The following is a 26998-nucleotide window of genomic DNA, read 5'->3' as shown; positions in this document are numbered from 1 at the left end:
TCTGGACAGAAATATATTTTTTTATTAATGGAAACATCTTGAAACGAGGACGTTGTGACAGTAATACATAGTGTATAACTGGAAAAACATGCTGATGTAAAAAAAATGTATCGTCTGTTTGTTACTTGAGATTTTATGCGTAAATCATTTAAAATTGCTCCACCGCCGACTGAGCATAAACGATACTCATTATTTTAACAATAATTGGTGTTTAATCGTGGTTAATATTGGTTGAACAAAAAACGAGGAAGCATCGATTCTCGCTTTAGTAATGAATTCATACTTAAAGCTTTAGAAATTGTTTTGAAACGTAATGCTTTTTCTTTTGATGAAAGCTAGGCACTGCAATGGGTACTAAAGTAGCACCCACGTATGCAACTTTGGTTTTGGGATACTTAGAGGAAACTCTTTATTCTAAAATTGAAGTTAAAGCTGACAATGCAAGTTAAAAACATGCAGTTGAAATTTAAAAAAAAAAATATTAACGAAATTTTTTTTCTCAAAAATTGTTTCTGAGACATCCCCTAGTTATGACAGTGTGGTATCTAAGGAAGTGGCAGCCATTTTTCTTTTGCTCTGCTTAGTAACCTTCACTGGCCAACCCCTTATATAAAGCACGGGACACTTGACACGTGTATCATTCTAAACATATCTTGTCTCAGATACACATGCCCCGATATTGCAAATAACAATGTCAAATTGAAAATAAACACTGCACTCACCTGACAATATTTCATTGAAGTAATAGATGAATGTGTTGTCAGCTGCTATATCCCAACATATGTCCAATACGAACTAATAAAACACTTCAATATACACTAAGTTTTACACGTACATGTACAACGACACGTGTGTGTCCTTGATAGTTGTCGCTCGTTCGGGTCAGGTACGTAATCACGTGTATATGGTCAGTTGAGTGCGTCGGGTACGACGATATACGTGGAGATATGTGGACGGATTATTTTTGGATTTCTATTCACTTGCGTTGGAATTTTATTTTGAGAAACATCTAAATGCCAACTTAGAGGAGTTGACATGTTTTCTTGCTAAAAATAGTTCCATATAGTTTTACAGGTGAGGGTTTTGTTTACCTATTTGTAGGTGATATAACCTGTGGACTGCTAGGTGTATAGGTACATAAATGAGCGCGCGTGTGTCGATTCACGCGCTTTATAAGGGGTCGGTGAGTCGTCGGAATGTAAAACAAAAATGGCTGTCCTCAATCGGGGAATGTCTCATAAACGATTCTTGGAAAAACGAGTATACTTATTTAAAAAAAAAATCATGTTAATAATTTTAACTTGCATTGTCAGCTTTAAGTTCGGAAGTACTTTTAGTGAATTTGTTAAACATAATTTTAAGGTTCCTTGATGATTGTTTTATCATATGGCCACCAGACAAGGATATAGATATTTTATTTCATATGTTGAATGATCTCCATCCATCAATTTGTTATACAATGGAGTGTAGCGAAATTTCTATGCCATATTTAGATGTTTTAGCTCAAACAAAAGAAGCTGGTATAAATACTACGGACTTATATTGTAAAGCAACAGATGCACACAATTACCTGAATTTTTATTCTAATCGCAGTAAACATACTAAAATAAATATTCCGTTTAATCTCGCCACAAGGATTATTACAATTGTTAGTGAGAAGAAAGTACAAGATATTAGACTTGGTCAGTTACAACAATATCTTAAGGCTCAATTTTATCCTGTTGAGGTAATAGAGCATGGTATTAGAAAGGCAATTGAAAAGGGACCTTTTACATCCCGTATACATGAACATAAAGTTAATACGGCTTTGATTCCTTTTGTTTCTACTTTCAACCCAAGAAATTTCAATATTTTTCCTGTGATTAAAAATAAATGTAATGAGTTAATGCAAAGTAGTGATCGTATGAGAAAGATTTTGAAAACCATACAATTGTGCAAAGTAGAAGACAACCTAAAAATTTAAAACAAATGTTTACAAGTTCCAGGTTCAATAAATCTATTGCTGACCCCGTGGTGTCGAAATGTAAGACACCTAGATGCGGTACATGTCCAATTATTATTGAATGTAGTACATTTGTTTTTTAAAAATGTCTCGCATTTTACTGTAAAAGCAAACATGAATTGCAAATCGAAGTGTGTGATATATGCTATAATTTGTTCTCGTTGTGGTGATTTTTACATCGGCCAAACTAGTAATGAACTTAAACACGTATGACTGTTCATAGGCAACAAACAAGAACGGATTCTCTACGTAATTTGAATGTCAATAAGCATGTTCATGATTGTGCAGGTGATCAATTTAATGTTATACCTTTATATCAATTACATTCTTCAGACTCTGTTTTGTTGGAAAACAAAGAAAATCAGCTTATAAAAATATTAAAACCAACTCTCAATAGGCCATAATAGAAAATTGCGCAACTTCATATTATTGTTATGTAAACGTGTGTACCTTGTGACGTCACGCTATTTATGACGTCATTAATTTGTTCTTTGAAAAATAAACATTTCTTCTCCTGAAGAGCCATCATGAAATGGTGAATGTACAAGAGGAAAGTCGTTGACTTTTATTATATATATATATATGTATGTCTAATTAACAAAAGAAAATGATAGAGAATAATAATATTTTGCTTTAGGTGACGCGCAATTAGTACTTTATTGCATAAAGGTCAGGGATTTTTTTCGGGATGCAATTAATTATTCTTAATATTTTCATTTTGAAGTAAAATAAGATGCTCAAATTTGTCAATAGTGATAATGGTGTAAAGTTAGTAACGTTTGTAACGAAAGAAAAAATACCAAATCGTCTGCTCCTGTTTTTTGATAGAGAAAAAATACCATTTTTCAGCAGTGGAGCATCTTTATTTGATTTTATTCCTATATTTAAGGAAGTGCCCCATTTACAAATGTGATTTTAGGCATTTAGTGTACAGCAAGTTTTGTTTCGGTTCGAGATTGTTACAGTATGAATACACGCCTCGAAGCACTTATAAAATTCACAAAAACAATTTAGTATGTCCTAAAAACATCCGGATTTTAATGGCTAAAATAGCGGATGAGACGCTGGGACTAAAGTGCCATTCTGATGTAGCAGAAAAAAATCACAATAGTTCTGTACGAGTTCTTTCCCTTCAATTATATATGTTGCATTGGAAATAGGCCTCCATTGAAAATTAACCCAATGTCAGTGTTCAACAGTGAATATGAAACACGAATGCATTTAAAAATTGATCAAGCAGTTAAGAAATTATCTTAGAATCAATTGAAATATGAACGTTGCAAATTCTCAATGGATAATCTGTTGAGGAAATGATTTTAAATTACAGAGACTTTCCTACGAATTTTCTACCTACAATCAGTATATGTATCATAATATCAACTTTGTGTTACTGAGTTTTTAATTTTTCTTGGCCAAATTTTATCCATCGATATGCTATTGCAATATTTGAGCAATTTATTTTTGGAAGGCACGTGCAAGTATTGAATTTCTACAATTCGTTTTTTATATATTTTACAACGAAGCGATATCGAATCCAAAAATTATTGAAAATCTATTCCTGGCTCTGAAATTCTGGACATTTTTAGTACTAAGTACATCCAGGAAAAAAAAACGTTTCTTAGCATAATCTGTATAGAAAGAAAAGAAGATAGAAATTGTCATTGAACAATTTGAAGGGCTTTTCACTAACATGGAATATTGGTAAAGATCATTCATATTAGCAAACGTGGTAGCTCTTTATCTCAGCATGCAACAGGCCCAACATCAGTTTTCTAGACCTTTCAGAACTTTAAAGATTTTAAAAGGTTATTTGGCCCATGTGCCCTTGAATGAAGGCCAAGTTCATTCGTATTAACAAACATGGTAGTCCTTTATATTAGCATGCTACATACCCAATAACAGGTATATATGCCTTCCAGAGGTTGAGAAGAAGATTCTTAAGGATTTTTTTTCGAAAAATCGCACTATTGAAAGTTGACCCTTATTTCCAACCGTAAGATGATGTTTGACTAAAATGTTACATTAGTTGTTTAGCGGCTATATTGGATTTTTGACGGGGTCCATTCTCTACCGTTTTTGACTTCCTACAAACGTTCTTATACCTGAAATTAGAAAGTTTTCAAAATCACAACATTTAATTTGAACTATTGGCAATGTTTATCAACGTTAAAATATCGCCAAACACAACAAGAAATTGTATCTGTCGGCATTGAGTGTATACAACGGAAAGAACCGAATGCTTCTTTGAGTTCAAAATCGGGGTCGCTGAAAATCTTATCCGGCTAATGGATATAGATATAATAACACCACTAAGAGGCAACTTATATTTTATCGGTTACATTGGCCCCATTAAGCGTAATAGCCGATTCACATTTACAGCTCAGTGGCGTAGGAAGATGAAACGTAATTTGCGGGAGGGGGGGAGGCAAAGGTCCTCAATATTTGGAACACCCCCTCCTCGCCCCGCACCCACAGGAGGAGATTAATTCTTTAATTCAACACACAACCATATATACTTTATAAACTTTTTCATAAATCGTTCAATAGAATCCTTGTACACATTTATAGACAGTGGCGAGGAAACTAATGAATACACAAATTACCATGCGAGCGCCGAAGGTGCGATATTTTGGTGTTTGGAGGGCTGAGATTTTCCTACGAGAAAAAATATTACGATTTAGAATGGCTAAGATGAGTTTAACGATGAATTTTGATGAATTTGCGAGCGCCGAAGACGCGAGAATTTGGTGTTTGAGGGGTCGGGGGTCTCCCCCGGGAATAATATTACGATTTAGAATTTAACGATGCCTTTTGATGAATGTGGGAGCGCCTGAAGGCGCGAGATTTGGGTGTTTGAAGGGGTCCGAGGGTCTCCCCCGGGTAAAAATATTACGATTTAGAATGGCTGTGATGAGTTTTACGATATATTATAATGATTTTAAAGCGTTCTTAACATGATACTTTTTATTTAAAGTTACCTGCATTTAGAAATGATAATTGTGAATGCCGTCATATCATTATGCAACTCTGCTCGATCTGAACATACCGGCTTCACACCATCTTGAATCTTTTAAGAGACTTTTTTTTTAAATAGTACGTAGAATCCCTTGATTGATATTTTTAGTCTAGTTCACGAAAATGTGCAGGAGGACCCTTTTTTCTTTCAAATGTAAATGAAGAGGCGGTCTTAACTTTTACGATTCTTACTGTGTCTTTGTTGTCCATGATAACCTCGAGCACTCGTCCCATGTTCCAAGCGTTTCTAGGAGAACTGTCCATCACTAGCACAAGATCACCGACTTTCAAGTTTTTCTCAGTCTTAGTCCATTTTTGTCTGCTCTGAAGCAAGGCCAGATACTCCTTGATCCATCTGGTCCAGAATATGTCAGCCAGATACTGAACTTGGCGCCATCTCCTCTTAACGTAATTGTCCGTTTTCTTGAAAGTTCCAGGAGGTAACCATTCACCTGGTCGAAGTAGAAGGATGTGATTCGGTGTGAGTGCGCGCACGTCATTCGCATCGTTCCATAACTCGGAAATTGGTCGACCATTGAGGATGGACTCGACCTCACAAAACAGAGTCTGGAGATTTTCATCGTCTAGCCGGACGGGTTGTTCGCGCATGACTGAATGTAGCAACTTTCGAACAGATCTGATTAGCCTTTCCCATACACCACCGAAGTGTGAAGCCGAAATGTCCAACAGACCGATGAGCGTCTTCGATTAGAAGTTGAGACATTTTCGATTCCTTGGGTAGAATTATGGGGTGTTTCGCGTCAAACGACATATCTGCGCGTTCTTCCTCCTACACGCAAAAGGCCATTGTCTATGTAAGGGTCAAGATCGCGAAGCTTCGACGACCTATTCACTTTACCACAACGTTGAAGTGATTCCTCTTGAAAGTCTGTTCGCTGTACATACCGCGCGAGTGCCATCTCAGATCGGTTCAAAGCATCACTCGTCAGAAACAAAGATTTCACTCGTTTTGGCGCTTCTGCCAACCTACTTTGTCTATCGGCAAGTATCGCTGTTTCCATCATTTTTTTCACGGATCTGCGTGTTGGATTCACATGACTTTATACGGTCAGTTATGTCTTTTGTCCGTTGAACAGCTGCTTTCAGATTTCCGACTGCCGTTAACATCCATGCGGTGATTCTTTTCAATTTCGTGTAATCCGAGAATCGCGTTAACAGTCTGTCCATTCCCTCACATGAATTGGTCGTGTCCAAGGATGCAGTGTTCACCACACGTTTTACTTCCGTGTCATCGTTTTCAATTGTTTTGTCCAGGTGGTACTCTGGCCATTCCGATTCCGATTTCCATAGAAAGTCTGGTCCGTTGATCCATTGCGGATTCTGCCGAAACTTGCCGATACTCAGACCACGAGAAGCACAGTCAGCAGGGCTCTTTTTCGTATTGACGTACCTCCACTGATTTTCCTAAATAGCTTCGCGAATGACCGATACACGATTGGCGACGAAAGTGTGGAAACGCGCGTTCTTATTGGCTATGTATCGCAACACTGATGTACTGTCTGCCCAGTAGAACGTTTCATTGATTGGGTATCCGAGTTGTTCCTTTATCATTTTACACAGCTTGACGGCCGATGAAGCCGCTGTAAGCTCCATTCTTGGTACTGTACAGTTTTCAATGGCGCGACTCGTGATTTCCCTAGTAGGAAAGAACAATGAATGCGACCGGTTTCGTCGATAAACCGAAGGTAAAACACCATTTCCAGGCCTGTATCACTCGCGTCCGAGAAGCTATGAAGCTGAACTGACGTCACGTTTCCGAAGTCACTGGGTTTGTAACACCTTTCAACTTCAACGTTTTCTAGTTCGTGTAGTTGCGAGATCCATGTGTTCCACTTGCGAAGATCTGCGTCGGTGATGTTGTCATCCAAACGTAGTCCTTGCTTACACAAATTCTGTAGGATCGACTTGGCGGTCAAGATGAATGGCGACGCGATACCAAGAGGGTCATAGTCCGAGCTGACCATCGAAAGGATTCCTCGTCGTGTAGGGGGTTGGTCTTTCAAGTTTATCTGAAACCCCAGCGTATCTTTTTCTGTGAACCAATGTACACCCAAAGCACGTTCGACTGGTGAATTAGATTCAAGGTTTCGCTGTTTTGATGTCGAGCGGTTTTCCTCTGGGATTGCCTCTAGCACAGCCGCACTATTACTCCATTTTGTGAGACGGAAGCCGCCTTCCTGACACTGAGCCGGTAGATCGTTGATCAAAGCCTTTCCCTTTTCGTCGGATACGGTAGAAGTCAAGCAGTCGTCGACGTACATGTTACGCTTGATGGTTTCCGTGATAATCGGTTCGAACTGATGACCCTTTTCTTCTGCCGTACATTTTAGCGCGAAGTTACAACAGCTCGGAGACGAGGTTGCTCCAAAGAGATAACTAACCTTTCTGTACATTTTGGGTTCTTTGTGGAGATTTCCATCAGGCCACCAGAAGAACCTCAAACAGTCTTTTTCACTTGGTGGAACGATCATCTAATGAAACAAAGCCTCCACGTCACCTACGACGGCCACCTTTTCTTCGCGAAACCGGATTAGAACACCTAGCAGTTTATTCGCGAGACCCGGACCTTGGAGGAGCTGACTGTTCAGAGATACGCCCATGTACGATGCAGAGCTGTCAAATACGACACAGATTTTTTCAGGCTTTTTGGGGTGGTATACACCGTGATGAAGCAAATACCAAACGCGACCGTCGTTTCTCTCAAGCTGATCATCAGGAACTGGCTCTGCATAACCTTTGCTTAAAAGATTGTCCATAAAGTTCACGTAGTCCGATCTGAATTTATGGTTTTTGAACAACTTATTTTTCAGGCTTTTGAGTCTCTGCGTGCCTTGCACATTGTTGTTTGGAAGTTTGACGTTGCGATCACGAAACGGAAGAGCTATACAGTAGTGACCGTTCTCAAAATGTACATATTCCTCTACCTGTCTGAGGAAATGTTCGTCTTCTACAGAGTTATCACGTTTGTCGTCGATAACACGCTCCGGGAAATCATGGTTGAATGATTTTCTGACAAGTTCATTTAACGTGATATCGCTATATACTTCTGCCCGATTCACGTCCAGTTGTAATGCATCATCTCGTATGATATTCCACACGATCCAGCCCAAGCGCGTTCTTGTGGCGTGAGGCGAGCCACTCGGACCGATAAGCACCTCAAATGGGGTGTAAGCGTCTGGGGCGTTATTTCCCAACATGATTCCAATGTTCGCATCAATGTTCGGTATCGATATTTCTTCATATTTCGGTATATGGTACCGCGAGACTGGCATCTCCTCTTTAGTGTACACTTTTGGCAGACTGACTACGTTTTCCATGTCTAAGTCACAAACTTGAAGCCCATTCAAGGCGTAGGTGTTCATTTTGTAAGGATTACCCATAGTGTTCAGAGTAACCACTTCCACCAAGTTGTTTCATTACGTGCTCCGTACAGAACGATACGCTGCTTCCGGAGTCAAAGAAAGCGTAGGTTTCTACGGTATGAGGTCGATTCTTAAGTTTAACTTTAACGGGGATAACCGCCATAGCACACGAAACGTCTCCGGCCCCTACTCGACCGTCTTCGGCAGAATAATTCATGTTTACGACGCCTTTTACATTGGTTTCGTCGCTTTGAGATTCCGATTTCAAGTTCACTTTTGATTCGTCATGCAAAATCATAGGATGTTGTCTGTTGCATGTTGCGCACTTAAGTCGATTTCTACATGTTCGCGATAAGTTTCCTTTCTTCAAACATCCAAAATATAGGCCTTTCTCACGTAAGTGTTTATATTTGTCTTCAAGGCCAAGTGCCTTGATACCAGAACAGTCACCGACTGAATGTGAGCTAGAATCACAGTACATGCACTTGAGTTCTTGATTAGGTCCAGTAGATTTGGGCGTTGCTTCAACGTTAGCTGCGTTAGAGACTGCTGTACTTCTGGATGGTTGGAAATTAGAAGTGCGTTTCGCTTGAACTATGCTATTTTGTGACCCGTTAACAGCTGCGGTTCCGTACGTGGGATCGTTCGCCTTCTTTGCTTCTGTTTTTACGAATGTAACAAAGTCTTTAAATCTCACACGACCTTTCATCTCTTTGGTACGGAAAACAATATTGCACCACTTATCATGCATGTGGAAAGGTAATTTACACATAAGACGCTTAATGTTCACCGCGTATTCCACAACATTCCCAGAATTCAAGCTTTCCACCGCGTTGTCGCATTTAACAAGAAATAATGCGAACTCGTCCAGCGATTTGAAGTCACCAGCACGTATCGTAGGCCAATCGAGAGCTCGTTTAATGAACGCAGTCGCTGTGATCTCATTGTCGCCATATCTCTCCTCTAACTGTCTCATAGCTGCGTTATAAGCGCGATCTCCACTCAGATGTCCGAATCCTGAAACCACTTTGTATGCTTCCCCAGAAGTTAATTGTTCTAAATAATTCATTCGCTCATCATCATTATCAGTTTTCTCGACAATCTTTGCCTGAAACTGTCAAAGGAACCTCCTATATTCGAGCGGTTCACCGGTGAACTTTTTAATCTCTGGCATCGGTTTCCTCAGATGTTGAACAACAGAGTTTATAGCATCTTTTGTTGAATTAACGAGCGTTGCGTTATCTGTAATAGGCGTTTCGACGTGAATAGCATCATTCCGTTCGGTAGTAGGCGCGATTGGTCCCACAGAGTTCGAAAAGAGAGCGCAGTGAGGATTTGTTTTGTTTTGTCCGAACGAAGGCGCACTGCTTCTAATTGAGCTTGACAAGAGCTGTACGTCATAACTAGTCGTGTTCTGTCCGAGCAAAGACGCACTGGTTCCAATTGAGCTTGACATGAACGGTACGTCATAATTAGTCGTGTTCTGTCCGAGCAAAGGCGCACTGGTTCCAATTGAGCTTGACATGAACGGTACGTCATAATTAGTCATGTTCTGTCCGAGCAAAGACGCACTGGTTCTAATAGGGCTCGACAAGAATGGTACGCTAGGATTTGTCGTATTCTGTCCGGACGAAGGCGCACTGGTTCTAATAGAGTTCAACGAGAATGGTCTATTATCACTCGCGACATAACGTTCGGGGGTAGGAACGCTGGGTGTGGCGTAGTAAGTTTGGGGAACAAATGCCTGGGTCCTATTGGCTATTTCAATCGCACGCTTTTTCTGCAGTGCCAGCTTTCTGGCTGATAATTCAATTTTTAATTGCTCTTCTTTCAGTCTTTTTGCTGATATTTTGCTCGATGATCTTGACCTGCTACTACCAGTACGAGAACCTTCATCATTCATCATCTTGTTCATGCTGACTTTTGCTGACATATACTTTAACGAAATACTCCTCTATCTTAGCTTTGAAGTCTCGGATAAACTCATCGCGGACAATAAACGATCCGGTATAGAGGTCCCTTTGATCATTATCTGTCTCTCTTTGTAAATAATGTTCATGCATTTGGAGAAAGAGTTCATAGTTTTGCATCCATGACGTGTACTTTTTGCTTATTACTTTTACTGAAACATTGTCCGAAACCATTTCACTAATATAATCAGAAAGTCTCTTTAAAACTTGATAATGGTTGTTTAATTGATCAAGACTATAGTCTCTTCCTGTTTGTGTAAAAGTTCTGACACGTTGATCATGACGTTCAAGAGACGAACTTTCATCATTTAGGCCTATTTGGGCATCGGACGTTTCGGCCATCATATTTCTTTGTTTTTGACCGTCAGTTTGCCTTTTGTCTGCATCGACCTTTGAGAGGTCTTCAACATTACCGTCTACATTTTGACTCATATTGTTTATTTCGGTAATGTTGACTCACAATTTTGGTTAATGTTGTCGGATCCGTTTTATCAGCGTAAATTAAAATCAGTCAATTCGACCACCCAACACTTTGTAAACAGTTCAAATTCACGTTTATTCATCAGTATCATCAAATATATGCATTTCTTACCGAATACTAATGTCTCCTATCTTGATTTGCTGAGTTACACAGTAGTTGTTAACGATAGTGGTGATAGATTAACCGAAATGTGTTTGCTGATATCCAAAATTATCCCGACAGATTTTCCATTTCCTGTGACAACCCAAGGGGCGCAACTCTAAATGCTTGTAAAAAATAGGAGACGTCTGCCGGAAAATATATCCGGAAAAAATATTATTCACCCAAAATCGGCATTTACAAGGAATGTCCATTAGACGGATAAAGACTATAACTAGAGATATATAGGGGATGCCCATTAGACGGATAGACATTATAACTAAGGATATAATGTATCGGGAATGTCAAATATTGATATAATGATAAAAGAAATACACGTACTTACTTAGTCCACTAAACATGCCTGTATTATTAGTGTTTTCCCCCATTTTTTCCTTATTATAAAGTCTATATATTAGGCCATTTTTTTATAAGCCTAATAATATTAGCAGTTTTAGCGGAATAGTACCTATTAGTAATAGCATGACAAATGAAAATAAAATAATGGTAGAAGCAAGTATAAAATCATATCATATAGTGAAAACTCTTCTTTATGGCAGCAAAAACCTGTACAGTATAGGATTATTTACACTTAGAAACTCTTGACAAAACTTCTGCATACTTTTCAACGTTTATTAGATTAACACAGTAATCAGGAACCTATAGTCGATAAGTTTGTGTTTTCAGTCGATAGCAGATATGTCCATTAGACAGGCGAGTGTTCACGCGTCGCGCATGCACATAGGGGTTGTTTAAACTCACCGAAAGATAATAATATAAAATAGTGACTAGGTCGTTTCTATTTATTTTCAGTTTTTCTCCATTTTGAACAAAATTGTTATACAAACTTTTAAATTTTGTTATTAACACAAAGTACACAACTTTTACAATTATTTTTAGTTCTATAATTCTTTTTATCTTTTATTACATGATTTTTTAACGATTTAGTCCCTTTAAGATTTGCGAGTCATTTCACTTTTCTTAATGTGCACTGGTAGCGCTAGTATGTATGGTGTTTTTAGATATGCCAGACTAGTAATGTCATCCTCGATACTCCAGGTGTTTGACTTTGAAGTTGAGCGTCACTCTCTCTGTAGTCTTCACATGAAATCTTTGCTGGCCTGTGATTGGGTCAGACTTTTTACTCTCAGCTGCCTTCAGTTTTACTATGAGATAGTGCAGGGGTGTAGAAATGGTAAGTGATCGGAACCTTTGGAGTATCGAGGATGTAGTAATTAATGTAGGACTTCACACAAGTGACGGAATTTTTTCATACAGGTAAATTTACAATGAAATAAAGGTTTCCCAACAAGTGACTACTGTTTATTATGTTTATCAACCTCGATGAAGAAGGTTCTGAATTATGTCATATGGCCAGGACACACAATAGTATTTGAAAGTGATAGTTTCTGCTCCCGCTTTGCCCTCAGCATAATGGGAATGGGACGACTGGTTTGCAAGGTTGTAGTATAATGTGAGCGAATGATTAACATTAGTGTGTGTCTGTTGCACAGATGGGTGGTCTGTTCGTGTAATAATTAAACCTTTCGTCTTGCTGGCCGGAGTTTTCTCAAGGCCCTCGAGCCCTTACTTCCTCAGGGCACTCCAGTTTCCTCCCTCCAACTTTAAGACCCCTCGAGCCTTTACTTCATTGCCTTCGAAACTGATTTTCTTAATTTATATAACTAATCGATGTAAAACAAAGTTGATTGTTACAGTGGCAGGTGTTCAACCATATAATTGATTGTAGTGTGTAGCAGAATGTGAAGATTTTGTCATATTTTAGGAAACATCCTTGTTTTTTATGACAACCGTGTAATATTGTAAGAATAAATAAATAACAATTCAATAGAGACCATAGATTTATTTTATCACATCAAATGCATATTCTTTTCGATCTCAAGCAATACCGGCATATTGTTTCAATGTTTCTAAGAAAATCCCAGACGTAACAAACAAGAAAAAATATTTGAAATTACCCGTATCATTTCTCCTACCGTGACCTTGACCCTGCGTTACACCTCACCTGGGAGTTCGACCTTGGTAAATTACCATTTGAGCACTTAAAAGCTGTTATCACTTGATTTCGGAACTGTTGACTTACAAAACAGTAAACAACAGGATTGAATACACTATTCATGAAGTACGACCGAAGAAGAAGGTTGTATATTGACTTTCCAATGTTGGAAAGATTTGCTATCTCTTCCCTGTGTGTCGCTCGTAATATCACCACTACACAGTAAGGTAAAAACGACACGGCGAACACGACCGTTACAAGAAATAACATCATTGTAGTTTTTCCAGCGTGAAGGGCCCCAGACGAATTTGAATTCCCACTTGCTTTTGATAGCTGTCTACGCACAATCTCAGAATGAAGAGTTTTAGGTTTTCCCTGAGGACTTGCTTTTGCGATGGTCAATTGTGACCGACTTGCATTTCTTGCAATTTTATTCCAGACTACAAATGAAAAGTTCCTAGCCCTCATTTCTTCTGGTTTTCCATCTAGTTCGTCCATGGTACAGCTAGCAGCTGATATTTCCGGCGCTGTGTACCTACTTCCGGATTTTAGTGATTTCCGGTTCCGTCTCTGTCGAATTATTGCTTTGCCAACTTGTACATAAAGCACAATGAAAAGAATATCTCCTGCAAAATGGCAGGTGAAGAGAAATCCAACAAGAAGTAATGGATATATAGTTTTAATCCAGCGTTCTTCGATTTCACACGTCTTTCCAATGAGAACAAAATTTTGGAATTTCTTTAGTTTAAGATCGTGAGTACCATAAAGTACAAAAAGAGGCCAAGATGTTCCTACAGCAATGAATACTGCTAAAACGACGATCCGCTTCGCAGTTTTAATATCTATGAGTTCTTCTAATGGTAGACATATTCGTTTAAACCTGTCAACTGCGATAGCCGATAACACGATTGTTGTAGAGTTGTTGCAAAATGACGTCACAAACCTAGTAACCTTACACACGTATGGATGATCAAATTTTAAGAAATGCGTAAGAAGATATAGTTCTGTAGCCATGGAAGATGTACAGTTTAACAAATCAATACCAGCCAGAGCCAATATGAAGATTCTAGATGTGGTTCGGTTCCATTTGCATCCGTAAACATACAACACCAAGATGTTGCCTGGCAACCCAATGGCCAGCAGGATGCACACATAAACCAATGACGACAACAACACATTGTTAAAATATTTTTCATTGGCTAGGTCAAGGTAGGGCCCGGATGTGATATAGATTAAGCCTGTTTCATTTCCTGCCATTGTGCCGTTGGAATTCGAAATATTAAATGTGGATAGCGTTGTTGATATATATGATGATGTGAATGTTTCTTGTGTAGTGGAGACGCTGTCTTCCGTCATTTTGATAAATATCTGAAATAAATAAAAATGTATAATTATTATTTCTCAAAACTGTTACCATTACAGTGTTAACGATACTTGAATCCATTACTTAAAGATGTTACACCGCTGACAAATGATATTTTGTCTATCAAAAACAGGAGCAGACGAATTAGTCATTTTCTTCAATTACAAAAGTTACTTTCTTTACACTATTACGACCATTGAAAAGTTTGAGCTTTTAATTTTACTTCAAAGATAAAAATACTTAAAATAAGTAATTGAATCTCGAAAAAAATCCTAGGCACTATGTCCTATATGGAACGAAGTACTGATTGCACATGCACCAAAAGCGAAATAAATTATTTTATATGTATTTTGTGTGTAATCAGACATATATATATAAACACAAACTATTGTTCAAATGATGAGTATCGTTGATGCTCTGTCGGCGATGGAGCATCTTAAAATTTTGTGCCCATTCAGTAGTCCTTTCAGTGATGCCAAGGACTCATCAGGTATTGATAAATACGATAGCTCATACACACGTAGTGCTTTTCACCGAAACCAGTCACCAGACCCTAATGTGTTGATAAGACGTTTGCAGAAGAGTTCTATACTAGATTAATTCCATCTAGTTTTAAACTAAGGCTAGACCCAGACATGTAGTAGAGACAAAAATATTCAGCCAACTATCTGAATTATGTTTTTAATATTCTAGAGACTGGTGGTCAGTCTACATTTCATCTAGCAGGAAAATTTTCTAGTTCCAACCATGAACTGATTATAAAATAAATAACACGCATAAAAGGTATTCCTTAATTAGCAAAGATTTTGAAATAATGATTAATTTAAACGATTTTCAATCAAATCAAAACATCAATTTTAGCATGTGTTGATTTCCCGATGTCTCAAATATTGACCTAAATCGTTATTAGAACAATAAATAATATAAAAACCAATCAAATATGATAATTTTTGGATGCATAAATTCGCGATCAAAGGATGTTACTAAAATACTGAATTAACACAATACACACTTATTCGTGTTAAATTTGATTTCGCCTTCCTGGTCTCGCGAAATAACGAGAAATGTTTTATCTCGCAAAAACGACGTGGTTTAAGATGAACAAAGCATAAGGGATATGTCATCACTAAGTTGGAAAAACGTTTGTCAAGAATTTATGATAATAAAATATGTTAAAAATCAAAACATAACAGTATACTTACTAAACGTAATGTTACACCATCAATGGTTGCAATCCGTTTTCAGCATTCCAATCGTTTGTTAGCAAACACACAGAGTACCTTGTTGTTCTTCAGGACGTCGGTAAGCACACAGAGTACCTTGTTGTTCTTCAGGACGTCGGTAAACGACCACGTCGTTGATGTTTATAAATAATAATACACTTTAATATAGCAGTGTATTCCACACATACCGTGTATAAGACTTCCTAAGCTTGAAAGCTTGATAGCTCACTTGGTCAGGAAGCAGCCTGTTGTGTATGCGGTTTTAGTCGTGAAAATTTCCTCCTACAAATAGAGCTAGTGGTACAAGATGTCAGTTTCATAGTTTGTAAGAAACAATCTATTGGGTCAACAGGATATACTGAATAATTGTTAAATTACGCAGGTGTACAAATTCACGATTCACTGCTTGGAACTCATTTGTGGAGGCGTTTTTTTTCGCGAATCAGTCTGTATCATTCGACAGTCTGATTTATGAGACAGCGTGTGCAGTGTTATTCCTTAACTTGTGAAAAAATTGCCGAGGTACATATAAATTTCGCGAATATGGAGGAATCCGCAAAAATAGTATCCCGCGGATATTACCAATATGCAGTGTAAATTCAATAGAAATGGGTTATATATTACCAAATATAGGAAAAGGAATACGATTTATCTAAACGAAAAAAAAAGTCAGGGGATTGTTATTCTGTTGAAGATTAATTTAGCAGAATAACACTATAATTAAAAAAAAAGTTTGCGCTGTTACAAAAACGACACAACACGAACATACCGTAAGCTCCCAAATATATCTGAACTCTTTACAATCAATATATTGTTTACAGCTAGGATGCTAGGATGCCGTTCTAAATCACACTTATTGCCTGGCTGTTAAAAGAACGTCATTAGATATCTGAAAACGTTTAAATTTGTGACCGTTGTCTTACTTTAGTAAGTTAGATTCAAACCCTTATCCACCCTTCCTCCCGGCAAATCTGGATGTTATAATATAACGGAGAACTACATCAAAATGCTGTTTTTTTAAATCAACGTTCCATTAACTGACAGGGTCATTTAAGGACGGCTTTCCGTGTATGCTGTGTGTTATGTATGTGAAGTATAAACGCTATATCACTTAGGCACACATCCCAAGTCATGTTCCATTACGACAACGGTCAAGCCAGTCGTTCCACTCCCTTTATGGTGGGTAGAAACTACCACTTTCTATCGCTACTTTACCTTTAGTATTTTATTTTCCTTCGTTTTAGAAAAAAAAATTCATTTCACCTACGGTTTTCAAAGATCAGATACATAATATATGTAACACTTTTTAGTTATCAGAAACAAATTGGAAGCTTCATAATTAAAAACACTATAACAAACATAACATATCTGAATAAAGTCTGCATGCATTTTACGGGAGAAGACGGATTATAAGTTTACAACTTGTGTCTAATCCCATTTGTATATAACGTGCAAAAAAATATGTTTAAATCAATGCATTTATACGGGATATTTAAACCAAATTGGGATTAGGTGCTGAAATCAACGGGTTTCAGGTCCTTTTAAAGCCCTTATTTCCCTGACAGTACAAACTGAGACAATGTATAGGTGGATCAACAGTTTGCTGAACTACTTGAAAAGTGTCGGTTGAGCTTACACGAACATTATATACAACGTGATCTATAAGTAGAATCACCGTAGGAATGTACGGTTTACAACAACTGTGCGAATGTACTAAATATATAAAGATATCACATTTGCACGTGTTCCGTCGAGAACGATTTGTGGGGGAGAAGGATTCATCATCTCCTTTTGCGTCTTCGTCATTGCCTGGTGGTCGCTTTAAAATTGCCTTTTTGACAAAGCAGCAAATTAATTTATCTATTTAGCGATAAAATTCTAAAATCCATTAGATTAAAGGCTCCATGTTGTCCAAGCCGTGTCCATTTCTTTCAGTTGTGTCTCATCTTCAGCCTAGTTTTATGAACATTCCTTAACTTTAGGGAATTCCTTAACTTAAAATTCTCCGCACAAAAGCTTAAAGAAGTAAAGGGGAAAATCTAAAGTTAAGGTGCCCTCCTTAAAACTTGTTATGGTTTCCTGTGGAGAATTTTTAGTTGAGGGATTCCTTAAAGTTAACGAATGTTCATGAAACTGGACCCTGCTTTCATTTGGGATGCATGGAAATTTGGATGAATTAAGACAAACTAAGGTCCTCATTGCTTCCATCAGATCAAACAAAAACAAAACAGACAAACAAAACACTGTGAAGTTCACCATCCCTACGGCTGTCAGCTACTGAGATTTCAAACATATTCATTGGAGACATCCTATCTTAATATGAAAAGCACAACTTACAAGAAAATAACTTGCAACTTAAAAAATAGCTTTCAATTAAACTGAAATCCTTAAAAGCATTAGAAAAGCCTACTACCTGATATCCAAACCAATGATAAGTATTTAAACGTGAAATAATTGATGCATTCCTGTGTAACGTTGAAAATGGACCTCCGTTGAAAATTGACCTCGGGTCAATTTTCAACGTTGAAAACGGACCCCGAATGACCGTTGAAAAATGACCTTGGCAAACTATCAACGGATGGTCTGTTGAAATATGACCCTAGTACATTCACATATATAACTGTTGCACAAACCAGAAACATATATACATATGTATATATGTTTCTGCACAAACATAATTCTCGAATTCTGTTATCGCCATTCCTAATATAAGCGACCCTTCTGTGGTGGTATTTAAATTACGTAATCACCTCGATTTGAATTGAAATTTGGTATTGTTATCATCGTATCAAATACCTCATTTAAATATTTTGTATGTTTATTATGGAGAATACAAAACTTTCATTTTTTCTATAGTTATTTTGTTCGCCCGTGTAGATAATGTTAATTTAATTGTTCTTAGACTGAGGAATTGCTATATGACACTGAGGTAACGTAGTAAATAAAAAGGAATTGTTATGTGGTGTTCACTTCCGAGTACCAGTGGATAGTGTCACAAAACTATAATTATGGGATATTATTAATTTGTTTCTTAATGATTTTTTATGATTGTATTTTCGACGATTTTACGTTTGTCAGATATTCAGTAATTTTTAATACATATTTATTCCCTTATCTGCGTATGGATCACTTATGTTGTGTTCTGCGTATGGTTGTGTTTTGTTGTTTTGTGGTTGTGTGTTTTTGTGTTGTGTGTTGTTTGTTTGTGGTGTTGTTGTGTGTTGTTTTGTTGTTGTGTGATGTTGTGTTGTTATGTGGTGTTGTGTTGTTATGTTGTTGTGTGTTGTGTTGTGTTATTATGTGTGGTTGTGTCATGTTATTGTGTTGTGTGGCATTGGTTTGTTGCTGTGTGCTGTGTGGCTGTGTTTTGTTTTGTGTTGTTGTGTGTTGTGTTGTTGTTCCGCGTTTGTGTAAAGCGTTGTTACGTGGTGTTTTTGTGATGTGTTGTTGCGTTAAGTTGTGTACTGTTGTGTTGTTGTCGGGTTTTGTGTTGTTGTGTATTGTTGTGTTGTTAGGTGTTGTTGTATTGTTGTTGTATGTTGTATTGTGGTTGTGTTGTGTGTTGTTGTGTTGTGTTGTTGTATGATGTTTTGTTGTGTGATTTTGTGTTGTGTGTTGTCGTGTTGTGTTGTGTGATGTTGTTGTGTGTTATTGTTTTGTTTATGGGTGGTGTTGTATTGTTGTTGCGTGGTTGTGTGTTGTGGTTGTGTTGTGTGTTGTGTTATGTGTTGTTGTTTGATGTTTTGTTGTTATGTTGTGATGTGTTGTGATGTGTGTTGTGTTTTTTGTGGTGTTGTGTGTTGTTGTTGGGTGGTGTGGTGTTGTGCTGTTGTGTGATGTTGTGTTGTGTGATGTTGTGTTGTGTAGTATTGTTGTTGTGTGATGTTTTATTGTGTCGTATTGTTGTGTAATGCTGTCTTGTGTTGTGTGTTTTGTGATGCTGTGTTTAGTGTGATGCGTTGTTGTGTTGTGTGATGTTATGTTGTGTGATGTTATGTTGTTTGATGTTTTGTTGTGTGATGTTGTGTTATTTTGTTGTGTTTTGTTGTGTGATGTGATGTGTTGTTGTGTGGTGTTGTGTTGTGTAGTGTTGTTGTGTTGTTGGTGTGTTGCTGTGCTGTGTGATGCTGTGTGGTTTCGTGGTGTTGTGGTGTCGTGTTGTGTTGTTGTGTAAAAACGAGTTCTTATGGGGTCACTTTTCAACGGGGTCTATTTTCAACGGGTCGGTGTAAAAAGTGCGCCCAAAGTTCAGTTTTCAACGGTTTTCGGGGTCATTTTTCAACGTTGAAAAATGACCCGAGGTCAGTTTTCAACGGGGGTCCATTATCAACGTTACACCGGCGTTACAGACTTACTTTATCAAATGAAGATTTAGCGCACACATTATGTTGGAAATTCAAGTTTACAAAATTGCAAAAGGGTGTGACGAAGGTGGCGTCATTTTAGTTTTACATGTTCCTTAAATGATTAAGCAAATGTATTATTTTTATTTCAAGAATCGTTTAGGTTATTAACCATTAAAACAGGGCCTGGCACCATAAACTATTCTCAGACAGATTTTGTACTTAAGTGTATATTTTTTATATAGACTTAAGTTAAAAAGTCTCTGGGAAAGTTTTATGGTGCCGGGCCCAGAAGGACCGGAAGTCCATACTTCTGTAAAAGTCATCGTTAATGCGATTCGTAAAACATACTGATGTTAAAAATGCAGCATATTGATTGGACAAGAACACACAGAGCTAATAAGGTTGGTTACAACAAACAATATCTGTCTTATGCAAATGAGCCTGTTTTCTAGTATAATGATATATTGTGCATGGTCGGCTAACACACATTTCTCTTTACAACGGAAGGAACAGGCTATATGAAAGTAGCAGATGGCTAAGGGGATACTTAAGATAGACACTCCGCTTGTAACCACGTATATAACTTACATGGTGTATATACCAAGTGACAAAAGTAAATAATGAAATAATCCATAGTCAGAAAAAAAACTATTCTAGTTTTTATGCAGAATTATCTCTTGTTGAGTGGTGGTACCTTTCGAGTCTTTTATATAAAATACAGTAAAATGGAATTATTAGCGGCATAGCGCATTCATAAAAAAACGCAAAACTTAGTATTTGAATAACCCTTCTTATGATATAAATGCACAGCGGGAAAATTATCTTGTTATAAAAAATGAAATAAATAAGTAGCAAAAATCACATTTTCAGTAAATACAAAATGAATTAAATTTGCCGAAAACTGCGCTCTTTTGTATTTAAGACAAAATGTATGATAAAGATGCAAAAACAAGTCAAATTGTCTTAATTCATGCGTATTTTGGATTGTTACCATGCCAAATGAGTTGGGAATTTAGAACACTTTAAGCACAATTGAATCAGCACTGTACTAAACATATCAAATACACTAACGTTTTTTCCTTCACACTTTGAAAAATCGATCGATTTAGGGACCGCACCATACGTAGTCATTAGTATAAACGTAGCGGAGAGCAATAATCGCATTTTTCCCGTTTTGTTAAAACTAAAAAGGAAAATTGATAAAAGAAAATTGCTTACACATTTCGTTTGAATTGTTTTGATATCAGTGATGCTATCGCGTGGAACATTTCCTATTGACGTGGTATGCACGTACATAACACGTACATCAAATAGATGTATATGTACACTGTAGCCAGTGACGCGTGTCCATTTCCACTTTCATGCTAGTTGATAAGGATGGTCCACACTAACACGTTGATCCTGTTTCCGTATTAATCCATGACTGTGTTCTATATTATATTATATTTCCATTTGCGCGGAACTGACACTTTTATGAGATCATAATTCTCCCATATCTCCCGTTTGTGCAGTGATATGCAGAACATGATTCGTGACGTCGTTTAAACTAATTTGCAAATTTTTTGTGCGTACCTGCCGCAAAACCCCAATTGTTCTATGTTATTAGCAAAAATATTTGTAGTTATGATTTTGAAATGTTGAACATCCTAAAGATGGAACATATTGATTAAAATGTTGGAAGTGTACTGATGATTTTGTATTATTTCCATGAACTAATTTTTACCGCGAATGACTTAGGAGCTATTTACTACTTAAGACTAGAATATCTGTGCTTATCTCTTTGAAATACTGAAACTCTTTCCCAGTTTTTTTTAAATTTTATCACATAATTACTATAATTTTATACAGTAAATTGCATATTTTCTTTTTTAAAATAAGCAGCAAATGTGTAAACATTTTAATCCTCAGTTGTTGTGAGCTAAATCTATTTTTTCTCGATCAAACACGTTTTAATCAAACAAGACGAATTCAATATTGTGTATATTCTTTCTTTGTTATAATTTCTCGCATGAATAACTTTTCCAAGAAAATTAATACCATAAATGAAATCACCACGTGGTGTGACTGCGATGTAATGTTGCATTGTAATACATAATACCACTGTGTACTGATTTGCCATTTCCGGCTGGTGTGTATTTTCTAGTTCGGCGACCCGTCTTAGTATTGTATTTTTAAAAGCGCTCGGTTCAGATGTGCAATAATTTCGTGAGGCCCTATTTGATACAAAATATTATTAAAACAAAACAACATTTTTCAATCACGTGTGACAAGTTATTAAATGAAATAGTTTATATAAAATTACATTTGATAGGCTACATGTTAATGTTGCCTGGATGGTCTTATATTTGGAGGAAACCGGAGAACTCGTAGAATAGTCACTTGATGACAAGAGTATCTCTTCATTTAATCTATCAACCACTAATACAAGAATACATTTTCTGATAACGTCCTCACGGGAAACTACATGTAGATATGCTTTCATTTCAATGATGTGCATTTTATCCTAAATACCTCAGTTGTCGATGAATCGTAAAATTAAAGAAAGAAACAAAGTATTGTTTTATTAATTTACTCATAACGGCATTATTGTTAATTACTTTTTTTTTTGCTTACCTGAAATGTGAATGGCATTTGTAAATCAGGTGAAAAAGAAATAATAATCAGTAAACAAAATAACACAACATCACATTGCTTTACAACAAGCATATACAGCTCTTTATCTATATTACATGGTATCTTAAAAATACATTAATGTGAATAGTCGGACAAAGAAAATCCGTCTAAATGCATTCATTGGCCTTCCAAAGTCATTACATATCAAAATGATGGTCGAATTTTCCTTACGTTGTCCAGTTTTGACCATTGAAATCACGAAAAAAACGTGTAAATTTAGCAGAGTTCTAGAATTAAATTCTTTGAAAGCGAGGCTACGCGGAAATGTCATCACGAATATAGCCAGCCGGGGAGACGTTTCAGGATTCCTGTAATATAAATTAATTTTATCACATGAAGAGCGATTTTGATGGGAAATTTTATTTTTTTCTATTTCATAAGAAATTATGCTGAAGATCTTAACACCATTTTTACCGACTTAAGCGTTCCTTTGTCAGACTATTCACTTCAATGTTAGGATTAATAGTTAATCATCATCTTCATTGTCCTGAATCATATCAATAATTACAATATGTCTTTATTACTTAATGTACATTAGTAAAATATATACATTTACCTAGTAATAAACTATGGGGGGGGGGGGGGGGGAAGCATGGAAAATGAGATTCCGATTAAATCGTCCTCTCATCTCTTTACACCAATAATCTTGATATTCAATGCAGAATTCCGTTCCTGATAAGATTCGTTTATTTGGTTCTATGAAAATACATATTTCTTAAAAGTCGTCTGAGCAGTCATTTTTTTATGTTGTTTTTTTTTTTTTTTTTTTTTTTTTTGGGGGGGGGGGGAGTTTTTACTCATTCACTCTGAATAATTCTAAAGTTCCATAATGTGAAATTCACAATTTTATATCCGCTTTTGAACGGATGTAGTAATTAATTATCCTGATTTTTTTTTAAATTTCAGTTCTTGAATGAGTATATATCAACTCAACGAGTAAATGTGTATTTCTTCTTGCATAGTCCGCCTTTGAACAATTTCACACATTCACTCCTGAACTGTTCACTCATAAAGCTGTAGATGACTGGGTTCAGTGCGCTGCTGAACAAATAGGTCCTGAGGAAGAACTGGAAGATGGCCTTACCTGAATTGCTAAGGACATCGTAGTAATTGGGCTGGATGTATCGTATGATGACAATCACACAGTATGGAATAAAGGAAACCATGAAGAGCAATGTAACCAGGAAAAGCATCAGTGTCGTCTTGTACATCTGTGCTCGTCGGCTCTCAATACTCTGAGTTGACATCGAACGCTGTTTTTTGAACTGAGATCTCTTGAATGAGGCAGAAGGTTTCGAGTTTATGCTCCCCCCTCCGACAGAGCGTGACGTACTTCCGTTGATATTTCTAGTAGGTTTACCTCCCTCCGTAGTTTTGGGTTCGTTTGTAGCATCGCTGCCGTTAGCCTCAGAAGACGCAAGAGACGCCTGTCTTGTTAAGACAATTGGCGTGGGTTTGTAAACAGAATCTGGCTCTAACACATCATTGTCGGTCGCGGTGGACGAAATACTCGGTTGTCGCCCTTTTGATAAACATCCGTCATTGAACTGTCCTCGCTGGATGACTTGATAAGCTATGCAGATGTAACAAATGATGAGGACAACGTCAATAGCCAGGTTCCCGGCCAGTAAGACGCCCGTGAAGACAAGTGGTAGTCTTGAGGTAGTGTAGGCGTCTTCGATCAGGCATAGATGCAACTTAATACAGATATTTGGGAAGTGCGTTGGCATGATACGCGTCTCAGTACCATACAGAACTGCCGCGGGGAAGGCAAAGACAATCGCCATGACTACCGCAACCGCGATTGCTATTTTGGCTTGTATGTTAATCATTGCCGGTTTTAAAGGGCGACAAATCCTCATGAATCTGTCTATTGCGATTACCAGCAAAGTGAACGAAGAAGCATTGTTCATCATGAAAGTGAACATTCGTGCGAATTTACAGCGTGACGGATGATCGTACTGCACGACGTTTAGTATAATGTCCATTTCAAACGCCATGGAGACACAGTTACATAGATCAAACGCAGCCAGCGCCATGATAAACAGTCGAGATGTTGTCTTCCGCCATCGTCTCCAGTATACATAGAAAACTATCAAATTTCCAGGAACGCCAATCACGAACATCAGAATAGTCAAGACTAGTGACGGTGTAAGAGTCTCGCGAAAAATCTTGTCATTAATACTGTTTCGCACGGCATCAGGCACAAACACCAGACAGAGACTAGGATCCGGTATGGGCCTGGCAGTGGTACCATTGTTGTCCATGGTGATGTTCCACGTGGTGTAGTCCATGGTGGTGTTCCACGTGGTGTAGTCCATTGTAGGCGTTACGTTACCGTCTGTAGTGAGGGGATCCCTTGTTGAGTTAAAGAGAGAACTTGTTTGGTATGTGACGTTATCCATCATAGAAGTAGCCATGTTAGATGCGATTTCCTTCTGTAAAACAAAAACAGAGTTGTCTTACCATCAAATTGACATATGTCATATCCACCATAATAATTACATAAAAACATAAATAATTGAAACAAATATTAAATCATAACAATTTTATACACATTAATCATGTTTCGAACTAAATACAATAGGGTAATCTACAAATGTGTACAGATATTAACGAAAAAAGTGAAAGACAAAAACCAGGCGATCCAGGACAGTAAGCGTCGTCATTTTCATCAACGTTAACAAAGTTCAAAATGTTATTTTAGATACAACACAATGAAGACTTAAAAGTGTCTAAGTGTCAATTATTATCACAATATACATTTTGTTGTTGCTTTAAAACGTCATCTAACACCTTTGCTGCCTGTTTTTTGATCGACGATAGCCAGCGTTATTCTTATCATATATGCCTGTATATCAACATCAATGTATTTTTCTACATTTTACTCTCATTCTATCCTTCAACCAGTATTTGTATTATCGGAATACACCAGCAACATATATTTCTGCTGTGTTAGGCACTGACGGAAAACAGCTGTATTTAGGAATTCCAGCACATGTGCCGATTGGACTAACTTTCTTCCGATGTGAAATGTTGACAAACATTATTGCAAAAGTGTTTGCATCTTTCAGCTAAAAAAGGTAACAATGTTTTTGACTGATGTAGCACGATAAAAAGTATACATGGTCAATGTCTTAAATATAACCAGTATTTTCTGCTCGGGTCAGAACGAAAAACTGACTCGCCACTTATGTCTCTCTTAATCATTTCCAAACTACAGCTTATGTTTTAAGACACTGGCCATATATAGCTTCTTATATAACTCTGTATCAACTTGTATATTTATCGGTGACGGGTCAGTGAGACAACACTAGAAAATAAACAAAAGTTTCGCTCTATCTCAAAAACACAGCATTATAACCCACCAAAATGTAGCTGCTTTTCTATTCGAGGGCGATTACCTTTCGCTTCATTCGCGGTCGGATTTTCCACAATCTTAAATGTCCACGAAAAGAATGGAACGAATGACGAGAGTAATAAGCTGTATGACTTATTACTGTTGGAAATTAATAACGCGCGAACAATTTTCCGTTAATATGTATGACAGAGTTAAAAAACGCACTACTGAACGACTAAACAGTCCGTATCCATGTCCTTCATAAATAAGTCAACAAAAATACAACAAAACTAATAATGCGTATATATGTCTAATCAGTGCAGAAAAATGATAGCGAGATTACGGTAGACTAAATTATGAAATTGATCCAAAATGAATCATTGATGGTATAAAACTTTTGATTGAATATATATATTTGTAGTATAATATTCGGGAATTTAATATATATGCATTGCAATGGATTGTATAATTATATGCAACTGCAACTCTTTTTAATATTTTTTACAATATTCTGAATATGGTATTGATATGAATTATATACTGATATGCAGTTGTAATAAAATTATAAATCTTAACATTATTAACAAACGATTAATCATTTCCAATATATTCCTTTAATAAATGAAACAAAACTTACCCTATCCTGTATATCCCCTATATCTAATAAATCAAACAAAACTTACCTTATCCTGTATATAAAGCGTCAATGTGACAGGGCGAAAACACACTTTCGTCTAAAGACAAGGGGGTTATATGTGTGGGGATGGGGATATACTTACGGTCTGTCGCGTACGTACGCTGTGATTGTCTATTTCCTTTGTAGAAGTGGTTAAAACAAGGGAATTGTGACAGTGTATTAGGTAGACTTGTTTTGTTGGCAGTGTCAGAACGCAATCATTAGACTTTATTTATTTATTTACTCATTTCTTCATTTTGATTTATTTATTCATTTGTTCACTTTTATTTATTTATTCATTTACTAATTTTATTTTCTTATTTAATTTATTTATTTACTAATTCTATTTATCTATTTACTAATTTTATTTA

The 26998-nt window shown here is 36.9% G+C and overlaps 4 protein-coding genes across 5 annotated transcripts; all 4 read right to left on the bottom strand.

Annotated features, from left to right (window-relative positions):
• Positions 1–6013: 6013 nt before the first annotated feature.
• On the bottom strand, positions 6014–7509 carry LOC138309646 (uncharacterized). Its single transcript, XM_069250863.1, has 2 exons — positions 6595–7509; positions 6014–6409 (listed from the first exon to the last, which is right to left on the bottom strand). The coding sequence occupies exons 1-2, from the start codon at positions 7507–7509 to the stop codon at positions 6014–6016; spliced, it is 1311 nt and encodes a 436-aa protein (XP_069106964.1).
• Positions 7510–8410: 901 nt separating this feature from the next.
• LOC138309644 (uncharacterized) lies at positions 8411–9469 on the bottom strand. Its single transcript, XM_069250861.1, has one exon. The coding sequence runs from the start codon at positions 9467–9469 to the stop codon at positions 8411–8413; it is 1059 nt and encodes a 352-aa protein (XP_069106962.1).
• A 3369-nt stretch (positions 9470–12838) lies between these two features.
• On the bottom strand, positions 12839–16163 carry LOC138308402 (C3a anaphylatoxin chemotactic receptor-like). Its single transcript, XM_069249382.1, has 2 exons — positions 15572–16163; positions 12839–14374 (listed from the first exon to the last, which is right to left on the bottom strand). Exon 2 carries the CDS (start codon positions 14360–14362, stop codon positions 12983–12985), a length of 1380 nt encoding a protein of 459 aa, XP_069105483.1. The 5' UTR covers positions 14363–14374; positions 15572–16163; the 3' UTR covers positions 12839–12982.
• Positions 16164–22493: 6330 nt separating this feature from the next.
• Positions 22494–26730, bottom strand: LOC138308401 (G-protein coupled receptor 84-like). Of its 2 annotated transcripts, XM_069249381.1 has the most exons (3): positions 26635–26730; positions 23696–25049; positions 22494–22919 (listed from the first exon to the last, which is right to left on the bottom strand). In XM_069249381.1, exons 2-3 carry the CDS (start codon positions 25029–25031, stop codon positions 22882–22884), a joined length of 1374 nt encoding a protein of 457 aa, XP_069105482.1. In that variant the 5' UTR covers positions 25032–25049; positions 26635–26730; the 3' UTR covers positions 22494–22881. The 2 variants fall into 2 exon arrangements, with proteins under 2 accessions (XP_069105482.1, XP_069105481.1); XM_069249380.1 differs by having other exon boundaries at positions 22494–25049.
• Between the last annotated feature and the right edge of the window lie 268 nt (positions 26731–26998).

The sequence above is a fragment of the Argopecten irradians genome, chromosome 15 (genome assembly GCF_041381155.1).
Source record: "Argopecten irradians isolate NY chromosome 15, Ai_NY, whole genome shotgun sequence".
NCBI lineage: Eukaryota > Metazoa > Mollusca > Bivalvia > Pectinida > Pectinidae > Argopecten > Argopecten irradians.
This window is presented reverse-complemented; position numbering and strand designations above follow the sequence as displayed.

Bases quoted from the DNA above. Each gene is read 5' to 3' on its own strand.
- LOC138308401 (XM_069249380.1), bottom strand. From the start codon at position 25,031: ATGGCTACTTCTATGATGGATAACGTCACATACCAAACAAGTTCTCTC.
- LOC138309644 (XM_069250861.1), bottom strand. From the start codon at position 9,469: ATGAATTATTTAGAACAATTAACTTCTGGGGAAGCATACAAAGTGGTT.
- LOC138308402 (XM_069249382.1), bottom strand. From the start codon at position 14,362: ATGACGGAAGACAGCGTCTCCACTACACAAGAAACATTCACATCATCA.
- LOC138309646 (XM_069250863.1), bottom strand. From the start codon at position 7,509: ATGATCGTTCCACCAAGTGAAAAAGACTGTTTGAGGTTCTTCTGGTGG. The intron at 6,410-6,594 runs GTAAAATGATAA...AATACGAAAAAG, and splicing joins TTCATCGGCCGTCAAGCTGT to AGCCCTGCTGACTGTGCTTC.